This window comes from Lepidochelys olivacea (assembly GCF_965140295.1).
Source record: "Lepidochelys olivacea isolate rLepOli2 genome assembly, chromosome: 3".
Lineage (NCBI taxonomy): Eukaryota > Metazoa > Chordata > Testudines > Cheloniidae > Lepidochelys > Lepidochelys olivacea.
Window position 1 is genome coordinate 131,175,153 of NC_140413.1, and position 20,496 is coordinate 131,195,648.

At 45.3% G+C, this 20,496-nt stretch overlaps 1 protein-coding gene across 1 annotated transcript in view; it reads left to right on the forward strand.

Annotated features, from left to right (window-relative positions):
• Positions 1-636: 636 nt before the first annotated feature.
• The window catches only part of PGBD5 (piggyBac transposable element derived 5), a 93,041-nt gene continuing 73,181 nt past the window's right edge, over positions 637-20,496 (forward strand). The window contains exon 1 of the mRNA XM_084623352.1: positions 637-1,244. Within this exon, the coding sequence (XP_084479478.1) occupies positions 653-1,244 (592 nt within the window). The 5' untranslated portion in view covers positions 637-652. The remainder of the gene's footprint in view (positions 1,245-20,496) is intronic.

Genomic DNA, 20,496 nt, shown 5'->3' on the forward strand with positions numbered 1-20,496 from the left:
TAATGCAAGCAAAAGCGATTGCACATCCTATTTTGCACGAAGAAGGTGTGATAGGATAGTGATCAATTATGACCCTCCTATGCCTCAACTCGGTTTAAGGGCCTGTGTGCTTTTCTGTGTCCTTCCTACTTCTCCCACGGGTTGCTGTTGCTTGTGACAATCCCGCTCCCGGCTCTCAGCCATTAAGTACCAAGCACCGCCACACCCCGAGGACCTAGAGTGATTTCAGTCTCTTCCGATTGTCACTGAAAAGTCTCAGCCGCAAGTTGGACGCGCGCGCCGCAGAGGGGCTTCAGGGGCGGGTGGGCTTCAGCACCCCAGGCCGCGGACAGCTCCGTGCGCCGCGGGGTGGGGGAGGAAGCGCAGCTCCCGCAGGGCGGCTCGCTGCCGGGGGAAGAGCGGAAGAACTCCCGCCCCTCCTCCGGGGGTCTCACGGAGCCCGAGGCACAGTGGGCCCCGCTCCTCTCCCGGCGGCGGCTCTCCCGAAGGGGCTCTGTGATTTTAAATGCGCCGAGACCCGCCCCTTCGGGGTGGGGCGTGGGCGGGCCCAGGCCGTCCGGGGCGGCCATATAACCCCACCTCTTGGGTGAGGACTGCAGCTATAATTGGCTGGATGTGGTATTTGGAGATGCTAAGCTGGCTCCTTCCCCCCATGTCCCTGCACACACACAGGGGTGGGTTGCGCGGGCGGCAGAGGGAGGCAGGGCTGGGTGGCGGCGGCGGCGGGTCTGCCACTCCCTGCCTCCCTGCCTCGCTGTCCGAGCCGCTCGCGCTGCTGGGCTGCTGCCTGCGGCCGGGCGAGGCGGCGGAGCCGGGCCGCGGGGAGCGGGGGCTGCTGCTGCTGTCGGCGGCGGGGATGATGGCGGAGGGCGGCGGCGGCGGGCCGCGGCGGAAGGCGCTGTCCCTGCTGGAGGCGGCCCGCTCCCGCTACGAGAGCCTGCAGATCTCGGACGACGTGTTCGGGGAGTCGGGCCAGGACAGCAGCGGGAACCCCTTCTACAGCACCTCGGCCGACTCCCGCTCCGCCTCCTCCCAGGACGAGGACGAGGAGCAGCTCGCGGCTGCGGAGGGGCCCGGCCCCCGGGGCAGGGGGCGCCGTGTCCCCAGGGCGCTGGCGGCGGAGCGGCAGCAGGTTCCCGGCAGCGGCTGCAGCCCCGGCCCCACGGAGGAGGAGGAGGAGGAGGAGGGGGGCTGGATCCCGACCCTGCGCGACGCCCCACCCCCAGACTTCAAGGATAGCTTCGGTAACAGGCGGGCTGGGGAGCGGGGTGGCGCCTGCAGGGGGGAGCCCCCTCCCTCGCGGGCTGGGGGCGGGGGGGCCTGGGCTGCTGCCCGCGGGGAGCAGTGGGACGGGGCTTTGCGGATAATGCTCAAGAGGCGGCCCCGGCCGGCAGGCAGGCAGGCGAGGGGAGCAGGGCAAGTCCCTGCTCCGGCGGGAAGGTTAATGTGGGGGCTGCAGCCAGGGCCTGAGGCTGAGGGGCAGGAGGGCGGGTGCAGCCGGGGAGGCACTTTTGCCGTTTGGTCAGAGGCCGGGAAGGGAGCAGCTCTCATTCCCGGGCGGCTGCTTGCAAGGGAGCCCGGATCGCTCCGCTCCGCCGAGCCCTGTGCAGGTCAAAGGGCGCGGAGCTCCCTCCCCGCTGCGGTCTGTGCCCCGGCCTCGGCCCCAGGTGTCCCGAGCACCGACTGTAACTAGCGGGCGGGGTAACGGGCGTAGCAGCGGGCGGGAGAGCCAGGCTGACTTGCTCATCCCTGGCCCGGCGCCCGAAACCCCCTGGAAGGGGAGGCTGGATCCGCAGGGTTAGTTTGAGAGAGTGCGGTCGGTCTGCCGACTCCTGCCACCTGACTGCGCTTTGGCCTCGTTAAACAAATCGCTCCTCGGGCCGATGGTACCGTGCGTGTTAGTCACGAGGGAGAGAACAACCCCTTCTCGGGAAGAGTGAGAGCTCGCTGCATCTGCACAAGAGCAGCAGCAGGGTAGGGCCGGCTGTTCAATCATTGCCTTTCAGGCCGGAGTATAGAAATATCTCTCCTGTGCACGGGCTGAAAGCTTTATTTGATTTAATTAGGATAAAGGATAGCTCCCCTCTTTCAGGGCACTGGCTTTTTTCATACCTTAGTCCTTATAAGGCATGGCTTGTATTTATGCAGTAACTGGATAATTGCCTGGACTTAGATGAAATGGTGTCTAACAAGACCTATGGAAGGCAGGATGTGACTGATTATGAACACTTTGTCCTTTTTCTTCTCCCCTGATAATTTTGTGATCTTCAGAACAACATGGCAGGTTATACAATGTAGCCTTGGGAATCTCTGCTGCTTTGCTGGAGTTAGAAGCTGGAGATCCTGCTCAGCCTGTGTGTCCTAACATGTACATGGCCTATGATATAGGAATATGGGAGTAGTATTATACCCACTTTACAGCTGGAAGAAGCTGTGGACCAGAATGATTAAGTGACTTGCTCAAGATCACACAAGAAGTCTGTGGCAGCCCTGGAAATAGAACTCTGCTCCTCAGCCCTTGTCCTTACCACAAAGCCATCTTCAGTCCTACACATTGCCACACAGGTCTTTGATAAAGTAAACGTTGAGAGCTCACTGCAGTGATCTGATGTATCATGGCAATGCATGGTATGGAGATTTTAATAGAATGACCTGTGTGAGATGTCATAGTGGTTTATAGGGAGTCATTCCAACATCAGTCCACAGCGTTAATGATACATTGTGTATGTAGCAAAAAAAAAAAGTCATGTAAAGAAAACTTGCAGAACGTAAAAAATACAGCAATCAAATAGAATACTATATATTATAGGTTTATATGTGAGCTCTGAGATGTTACCATACTCTGCTACTGGTATCTTGTCCAATTTGATATTTGCTAGCCCAACCCCACTGGTTTCTATTCTTGATTGTCAGGCTTAATTCATTAATGTTGATGAGAAGTATCAGAGAAAAGTCTATATTTAACAAATAAATGAAGATTCAAGAAAAAAAAAAGTGCACTTCAACAAACCTCCCTGTACCACACTGTGGATTAAAACAGAGCTAGAGGAAGTATATTTTTTTAAGCTAATGTAAAAAGAACCCCCAAGAGAAGTTAAGCTCCAAATACTATATTACAGTAACATTATTTTTGACTGACGTGTTAACTAACAAAAGCAAAAAAGGTTGCTGCTCCCCTGTCTAGGCACTGTAAAATATTAAACATCACGTACTAATATAAAACTCTTGTGGGTCTTTAAAGAGAACTCCAGTGGATATCTTGGATTCCTCTAATTCTCAAGCATATCTGAGGACACAGTTTGGACCATACTTTTCATGGAGTTAAGTAAGGATGAAATAACTTAACATTTAAATTCTTTGCCTTTGCTAGTGTATACATTTGTGTAACTTTAAAGCAGTGATATGCATTTAATATAGAGATGGGATTGACATTTTCATTGCTTCTTTGAAAAAAGAAAATTAAGTTGATGACCTATTAGCTCATGAGTTCAGATTTCCTTAGAAATGAAGGCGTTTGATTTGTGGGAGACAGAAGTGAACACAGAAGTCTTTGGAGCGAGGAGAGTTGGTAATACAGAGACTGCTTCCACCTACTAGTAGATTTGAGAGAGATTTCTGCTGCTTCTTGTTCTGTTTGTGGCATGAACTGCATACAGTATCTATAATAGTGATTAGCTTTGGCAAAAACTTGGTTGAATGAGAACATAAGAATGGCCATAATGGGCCAGACCAATGGTCCATCTAGCCCAGTATCCTGTCTTCCAACAGCGACTGGTGCCAGATACCTCAGGCAGTGAACAGAACAGGGCAAATAATAAAGTGATCCATCCCCTGTCATCCAGTCCCAGCTTCTGGCAGTCAGAGGTTTAGGGGCGCCTAGAGCATGGGATTGCATCCCTGACCATCTTGGCTAATAGCCATTGGTGGACCTATCCTCCTGTGAACTTGTCTAATTCTTTTTTGAACCCAGTTATACTTTTGACCTTCACAACATCCCCTGGTAATGAGTTCCACGGGTTGACTGTATACTGTGAAGAAATACTTTCCTTATGTTTGTTTAAACCTGCTGCCTGTTAATTTCATTGGGTGGCCCCTGAGTCTCATGTTATGTAAAAGGGTAAATAACACGTCCCTATCACTTTCTCCATGCCATTCATGGTTTTATATAACTCTGTCATAACCTCCCCCATCCAGTCATTTCTTTTCCAAGCTGAACAGTCCCAGTCTTTTTAACCTCTCTTCATACGGAAGCTGTTCCATACTCCTAATCATTTTTGTTGCCCTTCTCTGTATTTTTTCCAATTCTAAAATATCTTTTTTGAGATGGGGTGACAAGAATTGCATGCAATGGGTGTACCATGGATTTATATAGTGGCATTATGATATTTATTGTCTTACTATCTATCCCTTTCCTAATAGTTCCTAGCATTGTTAGCTTTTTTGACTGCTGCTGCACATTGAGTGGATGTTTTCAGAGAACTATCCACAATGACCCCAAGATCTTTCTTGAGTGGTAACAGCTAATTTAGACCCCATCATTTTGTATGTATAGTTGGAATTATGTTTTCCAATGTGCATTACTTTGCATTTATCAACAGTGAATTTCATCTGCCACTTTCTTGCCCAGTCACCCAGTTTTGTGAGAACCCTTTGCAACTCATCACAGTCAGCTTTGGACTTAACTATCTTGAGTAATTTTGTATCATCTGCAGACTTTGCCAACTCCCTATTTACCTCTTTTTCCAGATCATTTATGAATATGTTGAACAGCACTGGTCCCAGTACAGATCCTTGTGGGACCTTGCTATTTACCTCTCTACCCTGTAAACTGATCTTTTATTCCTACCCTTTGTTTCATATCTTTTAGCAGGGACTGATCCATGAGACTGCCCATGACTGCCTATGTTGTTTAGGAGCCTTTTGGTGAGGGACCCTTGTCAAAAGCTGTCTGAAAGTCCAAGTACACTATATCTACTGGATCAGCACTTCTCAACCAAGGGTCTGCAGCCCCATGGGGGTCTGCAGGCCCTTTCAGGGGGGCCACAGGACCCCACAGCTGAAACCCAGTGCCCCCCATGGGCTGAAGCCAGGAGCTGCGGGGCTGAAGCCCCTATTCCCGATGCCCCCTGAAGCCCTGATCTCTGGCGCCCCATATGGGACTGAAGCTGGGAGCAGTAGGGCTGAATCCTGGGGTCCCGAGCCCTGGTGCTCCCCATGGGGCAGAAACCCTGAGCCCATGGGCAGAGTTTAACCTACATTTATGGTGGGGAAAAACATTTTCTAAAAGCCAGATTATAGGAAACATTCATTTATCGCAAAGTGGTTGTCAGATGTGACTTGACCCCTGTACGCAGAAGATCACTTTTGCTGGGTAGATGAGAATTAGGACTGCATGCAGCAGCGTAGCACACTCTAAATATGCATGTCAGGAAGCAAAGGATAGCTTCTGATGAATGCAGTTAACTGGCCACATCTTTTGGGAGCTAGCCAGTTAAATATTAGTTGCATCTGCAGCTCATTGCTGAAAAAACACACTGGTGAGCATTAGAGATTTTACTTTAAAGAATTCTCATTTCACTTTTTCTGCTAGTTCACCAAAGGCCAACAAAAAAAACAACAACAATGAAAAGAATTGTTTATAGGTGTGCATTAAAGCAGCTTTACTCCATTATAAATATTACATTGGGCCGTGTCCACTTCTCAGATTAAATTATTCAGAGCAGCAGTATAAACACTGACTAAACACATCTGAGACATGCAATCTGTCTCCTTGATTATGCGATCATTAAAGTTAGAGTTTCCAGTCTTAACTTTACTGAAGAATGTTTACTGAAGTTGGGTTAGCTGAGGAGGGGGAGAGATGCATTTGTGTAGATGGTTAATGAACCATCTTCCAGTTGGATGGATGAAGGTTACAAGATGGTAAGCTTTTCAAGGTGGGGGCTGTTTCTTACTATGTTTGCATAGTGCCTCATACAATAGGGCTTCAGTCTTCATTGGTTCCTCTTGGCACTGCTGTTATTCAAATAAAGAAAATGAATTTGGCTCCTTTCAAATAAGAATAAGAAATGTATTTAGCTCCCTCCATCTAGTCTCTAGTGAACCTCATAATACAACATATTTAGTTAGTATGGAGTCATTCATACATCCTGTATTCCAATGTGTTTTACAGGAGTTAAATAGTAACTGAAGGGGCGATGGTGGAACATAGCTGAAGGAGAAAAGAAAAAGGTTTTTTAGTTGAGATTTCAAAGAATAGAATCTCAGCTAAGCAGAGAGCTACAGGAAGACTGTGCAGAAGGGAGGAGAGTCAGAGATAGTGAGATCACATGGAAAGGCAGAAGAAGCCAGTGCTAGAGGAGCAGGGTGGGAGTAGAGAGAGAGAGCTCAAGGTAGGATGCAGCATATTCATAGAGGCTTGTAATAAGGAGGGGAATTTTGGTCTGAATCTTGAAAAGAATCTGGAATTCTGGGTGATACAAAATGTCTAAAGAAAGGTCCAGTTCAAGAATAGCAGGAAAGATACACTGCAGAAGGTGGAAAAACATTTGAGCATCACTTATTCATTTGTGTCAGATTCTGCTGTAGAATTTGGCCCAAATAGCTCTTTGCTTGTGAATGTGGGTGAAACTCCCCTGACTTCAATGGTGTTTTGCCTACTTAGGCCGTCAGAGAAATTGGCCTATTTGACTTGTGAACTCTAAAATTATTTCAAAGTGTAGAATATTTATAGGAAATAATTTTGCATTCACTTTTGGATAAATTCTCTTCAGTATTTTCCTGGGTGTGTTTGTTATATAATAAATAATACAGTAATAGGACTCAGAATTGCAGAATGATGGTGAATGCATCTGTTGAGATGTCAGAGGAAATGTCTATAGGATGATCTAAAAGATTTTATGTTTAGCATAATCCACATCTTTATTTAGCAAAGGTTCAGTATCTTCTAGATCTTATGAAATCTAAACAACTGCTTCTGAAGGTTTTATTGGGCCAAAAGCTGATTTCTTTCCATCCATCATTGCTAATAGTGTTGATTTCAGTGCAAGACAACCTTGCTGATCTTAAAATGTAATGCAATTTAGGTGTCGTTTCCCTTCCCCCACTTTGCACTATTCATGTTCAAGTTCAGCAGCAAAATGCTCATTACTTAAACTGGGTAGAAGAACCAGATTTTCTGCTCTTAAAATGGCAAGCATTCATACTTTGTATTTAATACCCAAAAGTCAGTAAACACTGCAGATTAAGGGCTCTTTTTCACAATATATCTGTAGCCTTTTGCATAGGAGAAGCATGTTTACTCCCAGACTGATCTCTTGCTTGTGGCCAAATGATCCCCCATCTCTTTTTAAAGTGAATGAAGTGGTAATTTAAAGGTAGTGGATGAGCAGCTCTGGGAAGTACGGTCCTCTCTCTGCACAATACAGGAACACCATAAGAAACAGCAGTGCCCTGTCAATGTGTTTCAAACTTGAACTGCAGAGACCACCTTGTGGTGTGAACGGGTGGTCTTTCCATGTACATTCAGTTTTCTGCTGAGACTGAGGGTACTAATCACTGATTAGCTTAGTTAGTCTGTATAGACTTAGCTCACAGAAAGTACTTGCCGAGGTGGCACAGAATTGAAAGATGCTGGAGGCTTCACTCAGTTGAAACGTTTCCTTCCATGCTCAACATCCCACCAAATTCAGTAGGAACACAATGAATCCTGCACAAATATGGCTTCCCCAGTAGGGAAGTATGAAGCACACCTCAAAGGAATGTTAACAATAGATATAATCGGATTCCCCGAGAAGACCTGTTATAATATCTGTCCTTCCTGCATTCAGAAACCAGTGAGAGTATGGTGATTGCTGAAATATTGTTAGGGATCCTTGGCACAGGGCATCAAAGCCAACTAATAAAGACATCCCGTTGTACTCTTATATTATATTTCTTCTGTGGTTAACTTGTCCCTCTGTTAGTACTGTCAAAGCAGAACACATTAAAATAGAGAATAGCTGTGCTCCAAAGGTAGGTGCAAGGACAAGTCGAATAATAGTCCTCCGATTCATCTGTCCTTTCACTTTCTTGTGGCATGGCATTCTTCTCAGGGAGAGCATCCTTGCCGAGACAAATCTATCATTCCCATTTCATATTTCTTAAAGGAGAGGGTGTTAGATCCACTTTCTCTCCCCTCAGCCAATATGACCGGCCAGGTTATACAGTGGATCTTCTGTGTGCGTGGGAGGGGGACAAGCTTATGATGGTTGCTTAGCATATCTTGTCACAGTAGTGGTGTCTCTGGCAGCTTCCTAAGGAGAAGACCAGGAAAACTGCAGGCACCTGTTAATAGTGTATTAATTAAAGCATTCTTCCAACTCCTGGCCTTCCACATCTCCTTCCTCAGATGTGGCATAGAATTTCACATGATTTGTATTGATAAAATGCGCAAAACTATGTTCGTTCCTGTATCTTATTTGATAGTTGAATAGACATTGCTTGCATTCACCAGAATAAAAAGCTGTAGCTGATCAATTCGGAGCCAGAGGGTGAGGAGTGGGGAGAGAGCAGCCATATATACTTTGGGCAACCCTATGACCTAGGAATTGCTTGTACAGGCTGTACCCTGAAGACAAGCAGAGAAGATGCTCTGGTTTGACAATCGGAGAGAAGGAGCAGGAGGTGACTGCAGACTAGAACTGGAGGGATGAGTAGTACACTATGGAGCTGATCTTCACTCATGTAAAGAACCTCTCAGACACACTTCAAGTTTTCAGGCCAAGCAGAAGAGGACTTGCACAATTCCTAATCAATGTGCAATACTCTTAATGTGGAGGCACAGCAGGAGAGTTCCTGACAGGATAGAAAATGCAGTCTCAGATAGGGAAGGTGAATTCTTTCAGCCCGTTAGACAGTTTGTACTGCAGGAGGGGACTGTATAAGCTCTGTAGATCATGTGTAACTTATCCCTTTCAACCCTAAATGTAGTTCACTGAGGCACTCTGTGAGGACGGAAAATCATGTCAGACAGGAGTACACAAGAGAGATGTTGAAGCAAAGAATACTGTACATGGCCTTGCTTGGGGAAAAAAATAAAAGTTGTACATTGAACAGGAAGAATTGGTATAAAAGACTATTATGTTATGATGTTTCTTGTGAAGCAGAAAAGAGACTTAACAGCTGGCTGTTGTAAGAGGGGTTGATCTCTGATTGCATAGGGCACAGAAGCAGATGGATACCAAGTAGATTAAATTAAAGAAAGACAAATTTAAAGTATTGATTTGTCTTTCAGAGTGAGAGTTCAGGTGGTCCCTTTTGGCCCTGATCAGCTAGTCTGACATCCTGCACATCACAGGCCGCTAAACCCCACTCTTTACTGTGCACAATAACCTGCATTATGCTGAAGTATTACAGCCCTCATGGGGCTTTACCTACTATGTGCCACAGACAGACAGACAGGAGGGACTGTGATGCACCAATGTCTGGGGCCCCTGCAATTGCAGGGAATTGATTTAGTGAGGTGTACTCAGATGAGCCCCCCCTTACCTGATCACTCTTGTTACAGTGTGTATGGTAACACCTACTGTTTCATGTTCTCTGTGTATATAAAATCTCCCCACTGTATTTCCCACTGCATGCATCCGATGAAGTGAGCTGTAGCTCACGAAAGCTTAGGCTCAAATAAATTTGTTAGTCTCTAAGGTGCCACAAGTCCTCCTTTTCTTTTTTCAGATGATCCTAGTAAGCAACCTGCACTTTGTGCTGCACAGGAAGACAGATGAAAAAAACTCCTCTAGGTTCCTGCCAATCTGACCGGGGGCAAAAATTCCTTCCTGCCCGTGAAAATGGCAATCAGTACAACTCTGAGCATGTGAGCAAGACACAGCAGCCAAGCATTTGAAAAAGAGACTTATGTGCTACCTCAGAGGACTGGCTGTCCCTGTCTGGTGTTCCATCTCCAGCCGTGGCCATCTCTGTTTCAAAGAAAGTAATGTGGCTGGAACAAAGTACACTGGGAGCAGGCGTGGGAATCCTTCCTGACCCCTAAATGTGACTGGCTGAAGCATTAGTTTTAGGAACATAAGTTGTAGGATCAGAAGGTACCTCTTGAGTCACTGAGCACACCCCCCTGTCACTGGAAGCAAACCTGTAAAATTATCCCACTCAGATATTTATGAAGCTCTTTTAGAGTTTATCTGTGGAACTCACTGTTGCAGAAAGTCAAGTCAAATACTACCATTGTATTTTTTAAGAGTGCTGGCTAACTTTCTGACTACGAACAACTCTTGTAGCTGTGCAAACGAGGGCCCATGTTCAGCAAGACACTTAAAGCATCTGTGGAGCTTTAAGAATGTGATTAGTCCCACCGATGTATATGGAACTTTTCAGATGCAGATAATTACCCACATACTTAAGGGCCTTGCTGAGTTAGGCCCTAGATGAGATAATCAACTTTTATGTTTCAGGGCATAAATTGACTTTCTGTAACGGTGATTCCAGATGCACAACTTTTTCCATGTATTTCATTGTGTAAATGGCTAGATGCATTTGGGAATGGGGAGATCAGAGGCTGAGGGAACTGGGATTGTTTCGTCTGCGGAAGAGAAGAATGAGGGGGGATTTGATAGCTGCTTTCAACTACCTAAAAGGGGGTTCCAAAGAGGATGGATCTAGACTGTTCTCTGGTAGCAGATGACAGAACAAGGAGTAATGGTCTCAAGTTGCAGTGGGGGAGGTTTAGGTTGGATATTAAGAAAAACTTTCGCTAGGAGGGTGGTGAAACACTGGAATGCGTTACCCAGGGAGGTGGGGGAATCTCCTTCCTTAGAAGTTTTTAAGGTCAGGCTTGACAAATTCCTGGCTGGGATGATTTAGTTGGGGATTGGTCCTGCTTTGAGCAGGGGGTTGGACTAGATGACCTCCTGAGGTCCCTACCAACCCTGATATTCTATGATCACTTCCTTTTGCTGTGTTAGATACTGGCCACTGCTAGAACCAGGAGGCCAGACTAGATAAATTAATAATCTTATATGGCGTGTCTAACTTTACTTTCCCAGACTCAGAACCCTTTCCCAGTGACTGTGTGGTGTGGTGTGTGTGTGTTTGTTCATTTCTTTGTTTTTTTGCATATTCAGTTTCCTCTGTATAACACACAGTTCACAAGGGTTGAAAGAGGAGAAGACATCTAAACTTCTCCAGAAGGAAGGATGCTGTTCCTTAAGGCTTGAAATTAAGTTCTGCAGGGCCCATTATCAATAGAATTATTTTTACGTTGAATCAAAACAAAAGATTCAGATGAGCTGAGCCTGGAAAACCAGAGGGGTTTCGGACCCAATACTGCTGAATATGTTGTATGGTTGTGGATAAATCCCAAATCAAACTTTCAATGTTGTTGCCACGTATCCCAGGTGTTTCTGGGTTGCTGGACTGTTTGTCACTTGATAGGCTCGCTAAAGAAAACCAAACAAACTCAAGTTCTCCATTAATTCAGTAGCGTGGTTGATTTCTACACATAAACCTATTTGCCTTATTTGTAAACTTAAGGTATAACAAATCTTATCCTTTGGGAAGCAACAAATGCAATGCCTTGGGGCTGTATGCATTTGGGTTCTGCCTTCTCATTCCCTGCAGCTTGCTCCCCTGAGTTGGGGTTGTTGAGGAAGAGACAGTGACCAGTAGCAACCTACATGGTGCTAACTTGCACATGGTTTCCCCTGGGGCTTCAAGAAATGTTACAGGGGGCTCTCGGGGGGAAAAAATTCCCTAATGGCAGACAGAGTTGTCCCTAGGGATCCCGGGGGCAGCACGGGGCCAGCAGCTTGGAGCCCCTAAACTTCTAAGAGCTAAGCAGATCAAAGAAAGCATATCTATCACACTGATGAGATTTAAATTCAAGGCTCCTTATAAGAAATGGAAAGGGAGGTGGATATTTTTTGCTGTTTTTAAAATTAAATAGGCAGCTGGTATTGTATTAAAAATTATTATGAAGAACAAGTTTAAGCTTTGTTGTAACATGTGGTGTTTGCCTGGACTGCTCAAGACCTGAATGCTTGTGTAGGAGGAACTCTTTGAGTTGGCTTCTTAAAAACCTTCAGGCTGTTTCACATCTGATACTCCTTGATGAAACGTAAGAGCCTTGTCTTATAACAGGCTTATTCAAAGTGATACAAGCTATGGGAGTCAGATCTTGGAAGCGTGTTGCCATTTTCATAATGTAATAAAAATACTGTCATGATAAATAATAATAGTGTGTAATAAGCATGTCCTAAAAACTAACTTTTTATATTTCCAAGATCACTGCTTTTATAATTTATACTCAGGTAAAGGAGAAAATCTCTGGAAATATTCATTTTTAGGAGGGGGTTCACAACACTTAACATTTTAGTGAAAGGGGTTCACAGGTTGTTAAAGTTTGGGAACCACTGCTCTAAAGTGAGTCACATCCTGCTTTCTCCATCTGACAGTAGGTGGGTATGCAGTATGTGTGAGAGTAATAAGGAATGACCCTCTTCCAAGACAAAATCTGCTCCACCTATTTCTATATCACTGGGCACTGACTCGCTGTCTGGTGTCATCTTTAGTAACAGTTAAGGCTAAGATTTTGTTACGGGTATGTTTAGTAAAAGTCATGGACAGGTCATGGGCAATAAACAAAAATTCATGGAAGCCCTGTCCCTGACTTGTATTAAAAATATCCCTGACAAAATGGGGAGGGAGGAGGGTCCCGCACCCACAGCTGCTGGGGTTCCGGGGTTAGCCCCGCCACCTGTGGCAGCTGGGAGTTGCAGGGTCCCCCCACGGCAGCTGAGAGGTCATGGGCTGGGCAGCTGCTGGGGGTCCCCCCGCCACATTCAGCACATTCTGGGGGACTCCTATCCCCAGCTGGGAGCTGTGGGGTCCTCCTGCTGCCTGGCAACTAGGAGCTGCAGGGCTGCCAGCTGAGAGCTCCAGCCCCACAGAAGTGGGGCTGAAGTGGAAAATATTATGGAGGTCTCTGGAAGTCACAGATTCCATGACCTCCATGACATAATCGTAGCCTTAATAACAATCTAAGACAAGGATTCTCAAACTTTTAAGCATTGTCAGTTGCTTGAAAAGAACTACCAATCCTTCCCACACTGATTACACACCACCTGTGCAGCAGCAAGCAAGAACAATTGCATCAGAGAGGACAGCTTTGAAAAAGATGAAAAATAACAGGGTGTTGCTGCTTGGTTAGATTGCCATCTGTGCTGTCTATTTGCTTTCCTTGGCCGTAGGCCTCTCCTGATGCCTGCATTGCTAGAATCCTTTCAGCTTGCTTTGTGGTTTCATCCTGTCTTCTCATGCATTTGCTGCCTTTTCAGTGTGGGGGACATCTGCAAAGCTGACCAGGGCTGAATTTACATTAGAGAAATACTTGACAAAGAAAGGCATGAAGCAGCTGTGCAAAGTACTGGTGTTTTTGTTTTTTTGCAGGGGAGGGGTTGAGAGAAGCCTTCTAGATACCCTAGAAGTGTTATGTAGTGGCCTATAATTAGCAGGAAATAGTGTTACTGCATTTCTGGTAGCTTGTGCTTTCCATTGCTGTTTGTATCCACATGTTGCCTTTCATCAGATGTTTAGACTGTAATCTCTTCATTGTGTGTGCAGAGTTTAGCACAATGAAGCCTCAGTGCATTACTGCAGAAGAAATAACTATGACAAAAGTGCCTCTGTGGACCAAAATGCTCCATAAGAAACACCCCGCCCGCCCCCCCACCATGTAATAGAGACAGCAGTGCAAGAACATCTGATATAACAGATTCATTCTGTGGTGAGAGTGCCCCAAAGGGATTTTGCGTCATTATTGCTCTTTGAAATCAATGGAGCTACCCTGATTTACACCATCAGAGGGTCTGGCCTGGTATTTCTCTAAAAGTACAGGTTGCATAGCCAAGCCTTCTATTTATTTCAAGTAGTCTCTGTTCTGCTCCCCTAGCAGAATCTTCCTCTGTGTTGCATTTAGAGGCGGGCTGAAGCCACAACATTCAGATTGGAAACGCCTCAGGGTTCATGGCTGCCAACGTGGGGTTTTAGTTTGGTCCATTAAACTGGTAAAGGCTCATTTGCGAGATTCAGATCCCAGTTTGGATTTTTTACTCTGCCATTTTGGGAGGGATCTGGGATCGCGGCTGTATCTGCACTGCTGTATTTTCTAAATGTAGTACACAGATTCTGCATTTTAAGGTAAAATGCAAGCATTGGGGAAGTAGTGTGATTCCAAGCTGTAGTGTTTGCAGTACCATGCCATTCAGTCTATATAACTTTTGCTCCCCTGGATTGGGAACAGCGAGAAAGTCGTGTGCACAGCCTCTGAAAAGAGTCTCTTACATGCTCAGTAGGTTTGTAGATTACAAGGCCAGAAGAAATTGTTCTGATCATCTGGTCCGACCTCAAAGTAGAAGTCTTTCTGTTCCATTAGGGCAAAGTTCCCCTGTGTAGAGAGCCAGTATAAGGCTTATGTGCCCCTTACTGTTGTCAACTCTTGCAATTTTTATCACAAGTCTTGTGAAAATTTAGGTGGGGGCTTTTCTTAATGCCCCAGTGCTCAGATTCAAGTGATTACATCAGAATCGCAGTTTTCATTTAAAAAACAGTAAGCTTCTAGCCTTCATGTTTTCAGAGAAATGTTTGAAAATGAGCCATGGGCACCCTACATTCTCAAATCAAAGGGCAAATAAAAAGCAACCGAAATCTAACTTTTATTTCATGATTTTTAAGCCAATCTCAAGACTTTGGCAGCCCTGTCTCAATATTTTATGAATGTTTAGGGGACTGGCAACCATGCTCTTTCGACCCACTTAAGCCTTCAAAATATGGCTTAAGTGATGCATAGGCCCTGTGCTGGTGAATTTCACCTCTCATGACAATTGCTGTGAGGCTCTTCCACATGAACATTAACCAAAAGAATGGTGGCTCCAGAATGAACCAGTGATGAAGTGGTGGTGGGGTATGGGGGAAGATAGGCATCTCCAGAGTTGTATAAGGAAAGCCGACTACTCACAAACCTCTAGAGAGGATGCAAGCCATTTCACTGATTTTGAACTTTGTATCCACTAACCTGATAGAGGAGTTTGCTTTTGGGGACAGACTGTCGGTCCAAAATAGTGTGCAATAAAGCATTTTTGTGTCATGAAACCAATAGCAGGCAATGAGGGGTTTTTAGGCATATACATAATGAATATGAAATAAATCCTTGAAGCTGCTAATGCTGCTGCCTAAACTGGACCACCACTGAATTCTCCATTAGTATTTTTTTAAGGACAAGACTGTGTGCCTTTTTAATCAATGAAAGAAATCTTAGTTTAAAAATAAAAAGTTTAGACATCAGAACGTAGTCCCCTACTTTAAGGGGAAGGATCTAATAGCATTTTGTGGGTATATGTTGAAATTGTGGGATACAGACTGAATGTGCCTTTTGACTTATTGATAGCTCTTTTTTCCACATCTACCTTTTTTGAAAGATTGGTACAAAGGGAGACAGTTGGATATTGACCTGAAATGGGCTGACTTCAAGCAGTGGATCACCGATTGCTCTAATACATCATTTTTCCCTAAGATTAAAAAAAGACAAAGATAGGAATCCATTTCTTTTATGCTGAGACTGGCTGGTGAAAAACTCCTAAGCACAATATTTTTGATCTGGAATGGAGCATGAAGCAAGAACGCCACCAAAATTGTGCTAACCTTTACTTCAAAGTTATCTGTATCCATTGACTCCTTTTAATCAGTGCTATGGCTTTTCCCTAACCTGTCTGACTGTGCTACAGGATTTAGTTTGTTGTCTAGTAGCACTTCACTTCTTAGAATGCTCCAGACTGGCTTCCAAGGGAATGTTTATATCTTATACTTACTAAAATAACTTATCTGTGTGTGTGTGTGTGTGTGTGGTGTGGGGATAGCAGTACCTGTTATTAACGTTGCCTGACACTTCCCACTATAATACCCTGCTTTCACTTGCTTATAACTTTTTTGTTATACTTTAACTGTTTGGGCTGAAATTTTCCATGGCAGATGTCTGCCTCAGGGTTGGGGTTGTTTGTTTGGGTTTTTTATATTTCAGCTAAAACAATTCTGCCATTTCTGAGAATGAGGCTAGAGAAGAAGACATTGTTTTGTCCATGTGAAAATAGTGGTGACCTTTTCTTTGAAAAGCACTAGCTTGCCTCCCCCATGCTTTGGTGCAAAGGCTTTAAATTTGGCTGGGGAGTGGCCTTTGTGTTAGGGATGTGCCTTTTGCTGTGCCGGTGAAAATCCACCCATTTTTGGCCAAGTTATAAGCCACTGGAAAAATTGCAGCTCACACCTGCTCAGTAAAGACTGCTTGGATTTTATCAGCTAAATACCCTGAATATTCTGCACCGGGCACATTCCAGGCTGGGGCTGAGCAAGGCTTGCTTTGCAATTGAAGCTCTGGGCCCTGGTTCTGGCACCTGAACTGAGAGTTGGGAGCCTGTCTCTCCTGTGCTCTCAGTGACCCCTCTGCTGGGCCCAGGTAGTGTAGAGGAGGAAAAAATAGTATGTAATTATATAATTAAAGACTGTTTCATAATGCATATACTTAGTGGGGCCAAACTGTGACCTTAATTCTGGCCTTTCCAAACTTTTGAGTGCCTGACTTTATTAAGATTGCAATGTTCTTTTAACACATTTTGTATGTAAAATGAGATATAAAATTATCCTAGTCTTTAATTCTTGTGGTCTTCCCTGTAACAGCCTGTTTCCTCTCTGTCTGTCTTATTTAGACTGTAAGGTTTTTGGGGTAGAGACTGTGTATTTTTGTTTCATTTACAGTACAAAGCACACTGATGCTGATGTAAGCAGTGTCAGGATGAGCTCCACCCTGACATCTGGTGGTGAGGTGTGGCAAGTTGTGGAAAAGAATTTCAGGGGCCGATCTCATTTGCATAGGCACACCCACCACGCCTAGAATGAGACCATAGCTGCCCAAATGGTCACTTTGGCTGCTGTGGGATCCCCAGTGTCTCTGTTATTGGGGCAGGAAGAATAAATTGTTATTACCCTGATTATGGGAACTATGCTTGGAACTGTACGTGGCCTTTTGTTACGATGGAGGGATTCACCATCATCTAAGTAGCACTCGCTAGGCAAGGGTCATGGGTTCCAAAACTGTGTGAATGGAGAGAGGCTGGGGACAAGTATTAATACTTGGTGGCATGGGCCCCTTGGTGAGGGCCTTACATGCTAATTGCACTTCCTCCTCTCTCCACTGTGGAATATCAGAGCTAATTTTGATTTCATTAGAAGTCTAGTTACAGGCTGCTGAGCTCACTTTGGGCTGACAGTGCACCAGCACTGGGGCTCCCCTATTATAAGCTGAATTCACCTAAGCGCTGAAATCACTGAGTGTTGTGTTAAGTAGTGGGGGAGCCTGAAGATATATTGTGGAGCAGTTTGCGGGCCGGCTGGCGAAGCAGTTCGACACGGAGCAGTGTGTGGATGGCAGGAGCTGCTTGTGGGCCGTGGAGCTGAGCGAAGGAGTTCGTGGGGCGGCTGGCGGAGCGGAGCGCAGCTGAGTGAAGGAGTTCGTGGGGCGGCTGGTGGAGCGGAGTGCAGCTGCGCGAAGGAGTTTTGTGGGGCGGCTGGCGGAGCGGAGCGGAGCGCCGCTATGGAGCTATGGGGCGGTCAGCTTCAGATCACTAAAGGTGCCTCTTACCCCCGTCCCATTTCCACCCAGGTTGGGAGGTAAAGCTCCGCCGATAAACTTTCGAACTCTGGGGCTGCCCTGACCAGGGACAGAGACTTTTGGGGCATTGGACTTTTGGGGTTGCTGGACTCAAGAACCAAAGGGAAAAGGGCATGCCCCAATTTGCCTGGGGTGGGGTTGTTTTTGCTCATGGGTTGTGTTATGAATCCGGTTGGTGGTGTTTCCCCAACATAATGCCACATTGTTTCTCTCTGTTATTAAAAGACTTTTGCTACACTCAGACTATGTGCTTGCGAGAGGGGAAGTATTGCCTCTTGGAGGCGCCCAGCGGGGGTGGTATATATTTGTCCCAGGTCACTGGGTGGGGGCTCGAGCCGGTTTGCATTGTGTTATTGGAATGGAACCCCTAGATATTGAACCCGGCCCTTGTTGCTGCCAACTCTGACGGGCAGAAGGGTTACACTTAAATAAGAGAAATTGCCACATATGTGGCGGAGATGGCCATGTGATAAATGCACTTTATCGTGCACCTTTGATCTAGGTGAGTCGTGAACGGATTGGGCATTCTAAAAAATATGTAGGGATACAAAGAAGTGTTTAATCAGCATCTAAATTTGAGTTGTATGGAAAAAATCCTGTCCCAAATCTCTCTGCAGAGGTAAAAAGATCATAAAAATATATATCCTGGGGCTGCAGAAGAGAGGGAAAACAAGTGAAAGAAGATACCCAGCCTACAGAGAAACCAATTACACATAATTAAGATGACTGAGCCAAGAATTTGGACCATGATTTCTGAGTAGTACTCTTCTCTTTGGGCTGGGTCTTCTAGTCACTCTTAATTTTCTTTCTGGCTTTTGCCCCCAGACCTGCTCTACACAACCTCCTTCAGAGTCACAAAATTATAGTCCCTGAGAAAGGAAGAGGGGAGCAAAAATAAGTGGGCACCAGTATTTCTCCAAGCAGTGCTGGTGTTTCTGTTACTTTCCTTTCTTTCTCCTTCTTTTGTGGAGCTGGTTGATTCTCTGTCACCCTGCGTCTTGTGTAGTCACTTACACTGGTGGAAAGCAGGTGTGAAAAGCTACCAGATACTAGTGTTTTACACCCATTTCCTTTCACTGTGCACTGGTGTGAATGGCTGCACAAGGTGCCAAGTAACAGTGAATTGGGCCCTGCCTTACTCTGTACTCTAGCAGGAAATGGGTCAAGCTGTGCTTCCCCTGGTCTAACTGACCCTGATAGTGGGATTCTGTGGTTTGAATCTTGAATTGGTAAATCTAGTCATCGGCTGCCATTAATTCCTCTGACAGGCTTTGTGGTTTTACTATCACATTCTCGTATTTAAAATGCTTTTCTCTTCCCTGTTTCTCTGTGGAAAAACTCTGTTTGGGTGGAACTGACGACCACACAAGGGAAACAGTGAAAATGATTATAAACCAAGTGCTGTCTAATGTGCATAGGGAACAAAATGAGACAGTTTAGGTTCTTATGCTCTCATCACTCTGTCTGAGTGCCTTGCAAAAATTAAAGAGTTTATCCTCAACACTGTGAGGTAGGGAAGTATGATTAGCATCCCCACTTTATAGGCACAGAGACATAGGCCCCAATCCAGCAAAGCATTCAAGTAGGTGCTTAATTTTAGGGTAAGAGTAGTCTCATTCACGTGCTTAAAGTTAAGCATGTGCTTTGTTGGATCAGGGCCTAAGTGACTTGCCCAAGATCAGAAAGGAGGTCTGTGGCACTGCCAACAATTTAACCTGGATCTTCTGAGTAGTACATCACAATCTTAGCCATGAGTCTATCCTTCCTCTCAAAAAACCAGGATTTTTCCCCCTCTGTTCTCCTTCAACTACAGTAACCTTAGAGGTTGTCTGCAATAATAGCAGGTAAAAAAATTTCAGGCAGATGTGTGAATTTTTTTTCTCAGTTGATGGTGTCCTTTTAAGCAAATGCAATAGAAATATATGAGAAAGTATGTGATGCTGTTATTACTGCTAACGATGCCTGGAAATGTGATATCAAGGAAGATTCCTCCGTTACTCAAGAGACAAGGGGAAAAAATACTGAAGAAGAAACTGAACTTAGGCTCCCATGCATGTATTTTGGAGTTTCCTGCTAATCAGCATGAATCGATCAAAACTGCAAAGACAATTAAAGTAAACTTGTCAGAGATAAAGATCGGCCAAACTAATAATCACAAAGGAAAACAGATCAGTTTTGTCAAGGAGGGGAAGTTCTTTCTCAATCCACGTCTGTTTCTGGGAACAGTCACGCTGAAAGCTTCTTACTGAAGCAAAACATAGAACTGCAGAATGATTCACTCAGTGTTGCCAACCTCTTGTGTTCAAAAATCATGTGTCGGACCAAAAAATGTCATAAGATCTAAAAACCAGGATAAATCACATTGTTTTTTCCCGGTCTGGTTTGAACCTTTATGCGAGCCCCTGTTTGCCCAGTTTGTATAGTATGCGTATGAAAAGCCAACCGTAAGTGTACAAACACAAATGAAGACATCCCCTGGCTCCACTTACAGGATATGTCTATGCTGCAGCCAGGGGAAGTGATTTCCAGCTTGTGGAGACCGCCTTACACATGATAGCTTTGATTTGAGCTAATGCACTAAAAATAACATAGCTGCAGTGGCTCGGACTAACTGAGTACAATCCTGTCCAAGGGGACAGTGACGGGTTGGATCACAGAAACCCCCTGGTTGCCAGCTGATGTACCTAGACTACTTCTGCCCCTGCTTTCCATGCCAGCTTGAGACTCCAGCACCCTGTCTTGAGCCAGACACGCCAGTCTGCTCCAACACAGACCCAGGATCTGAA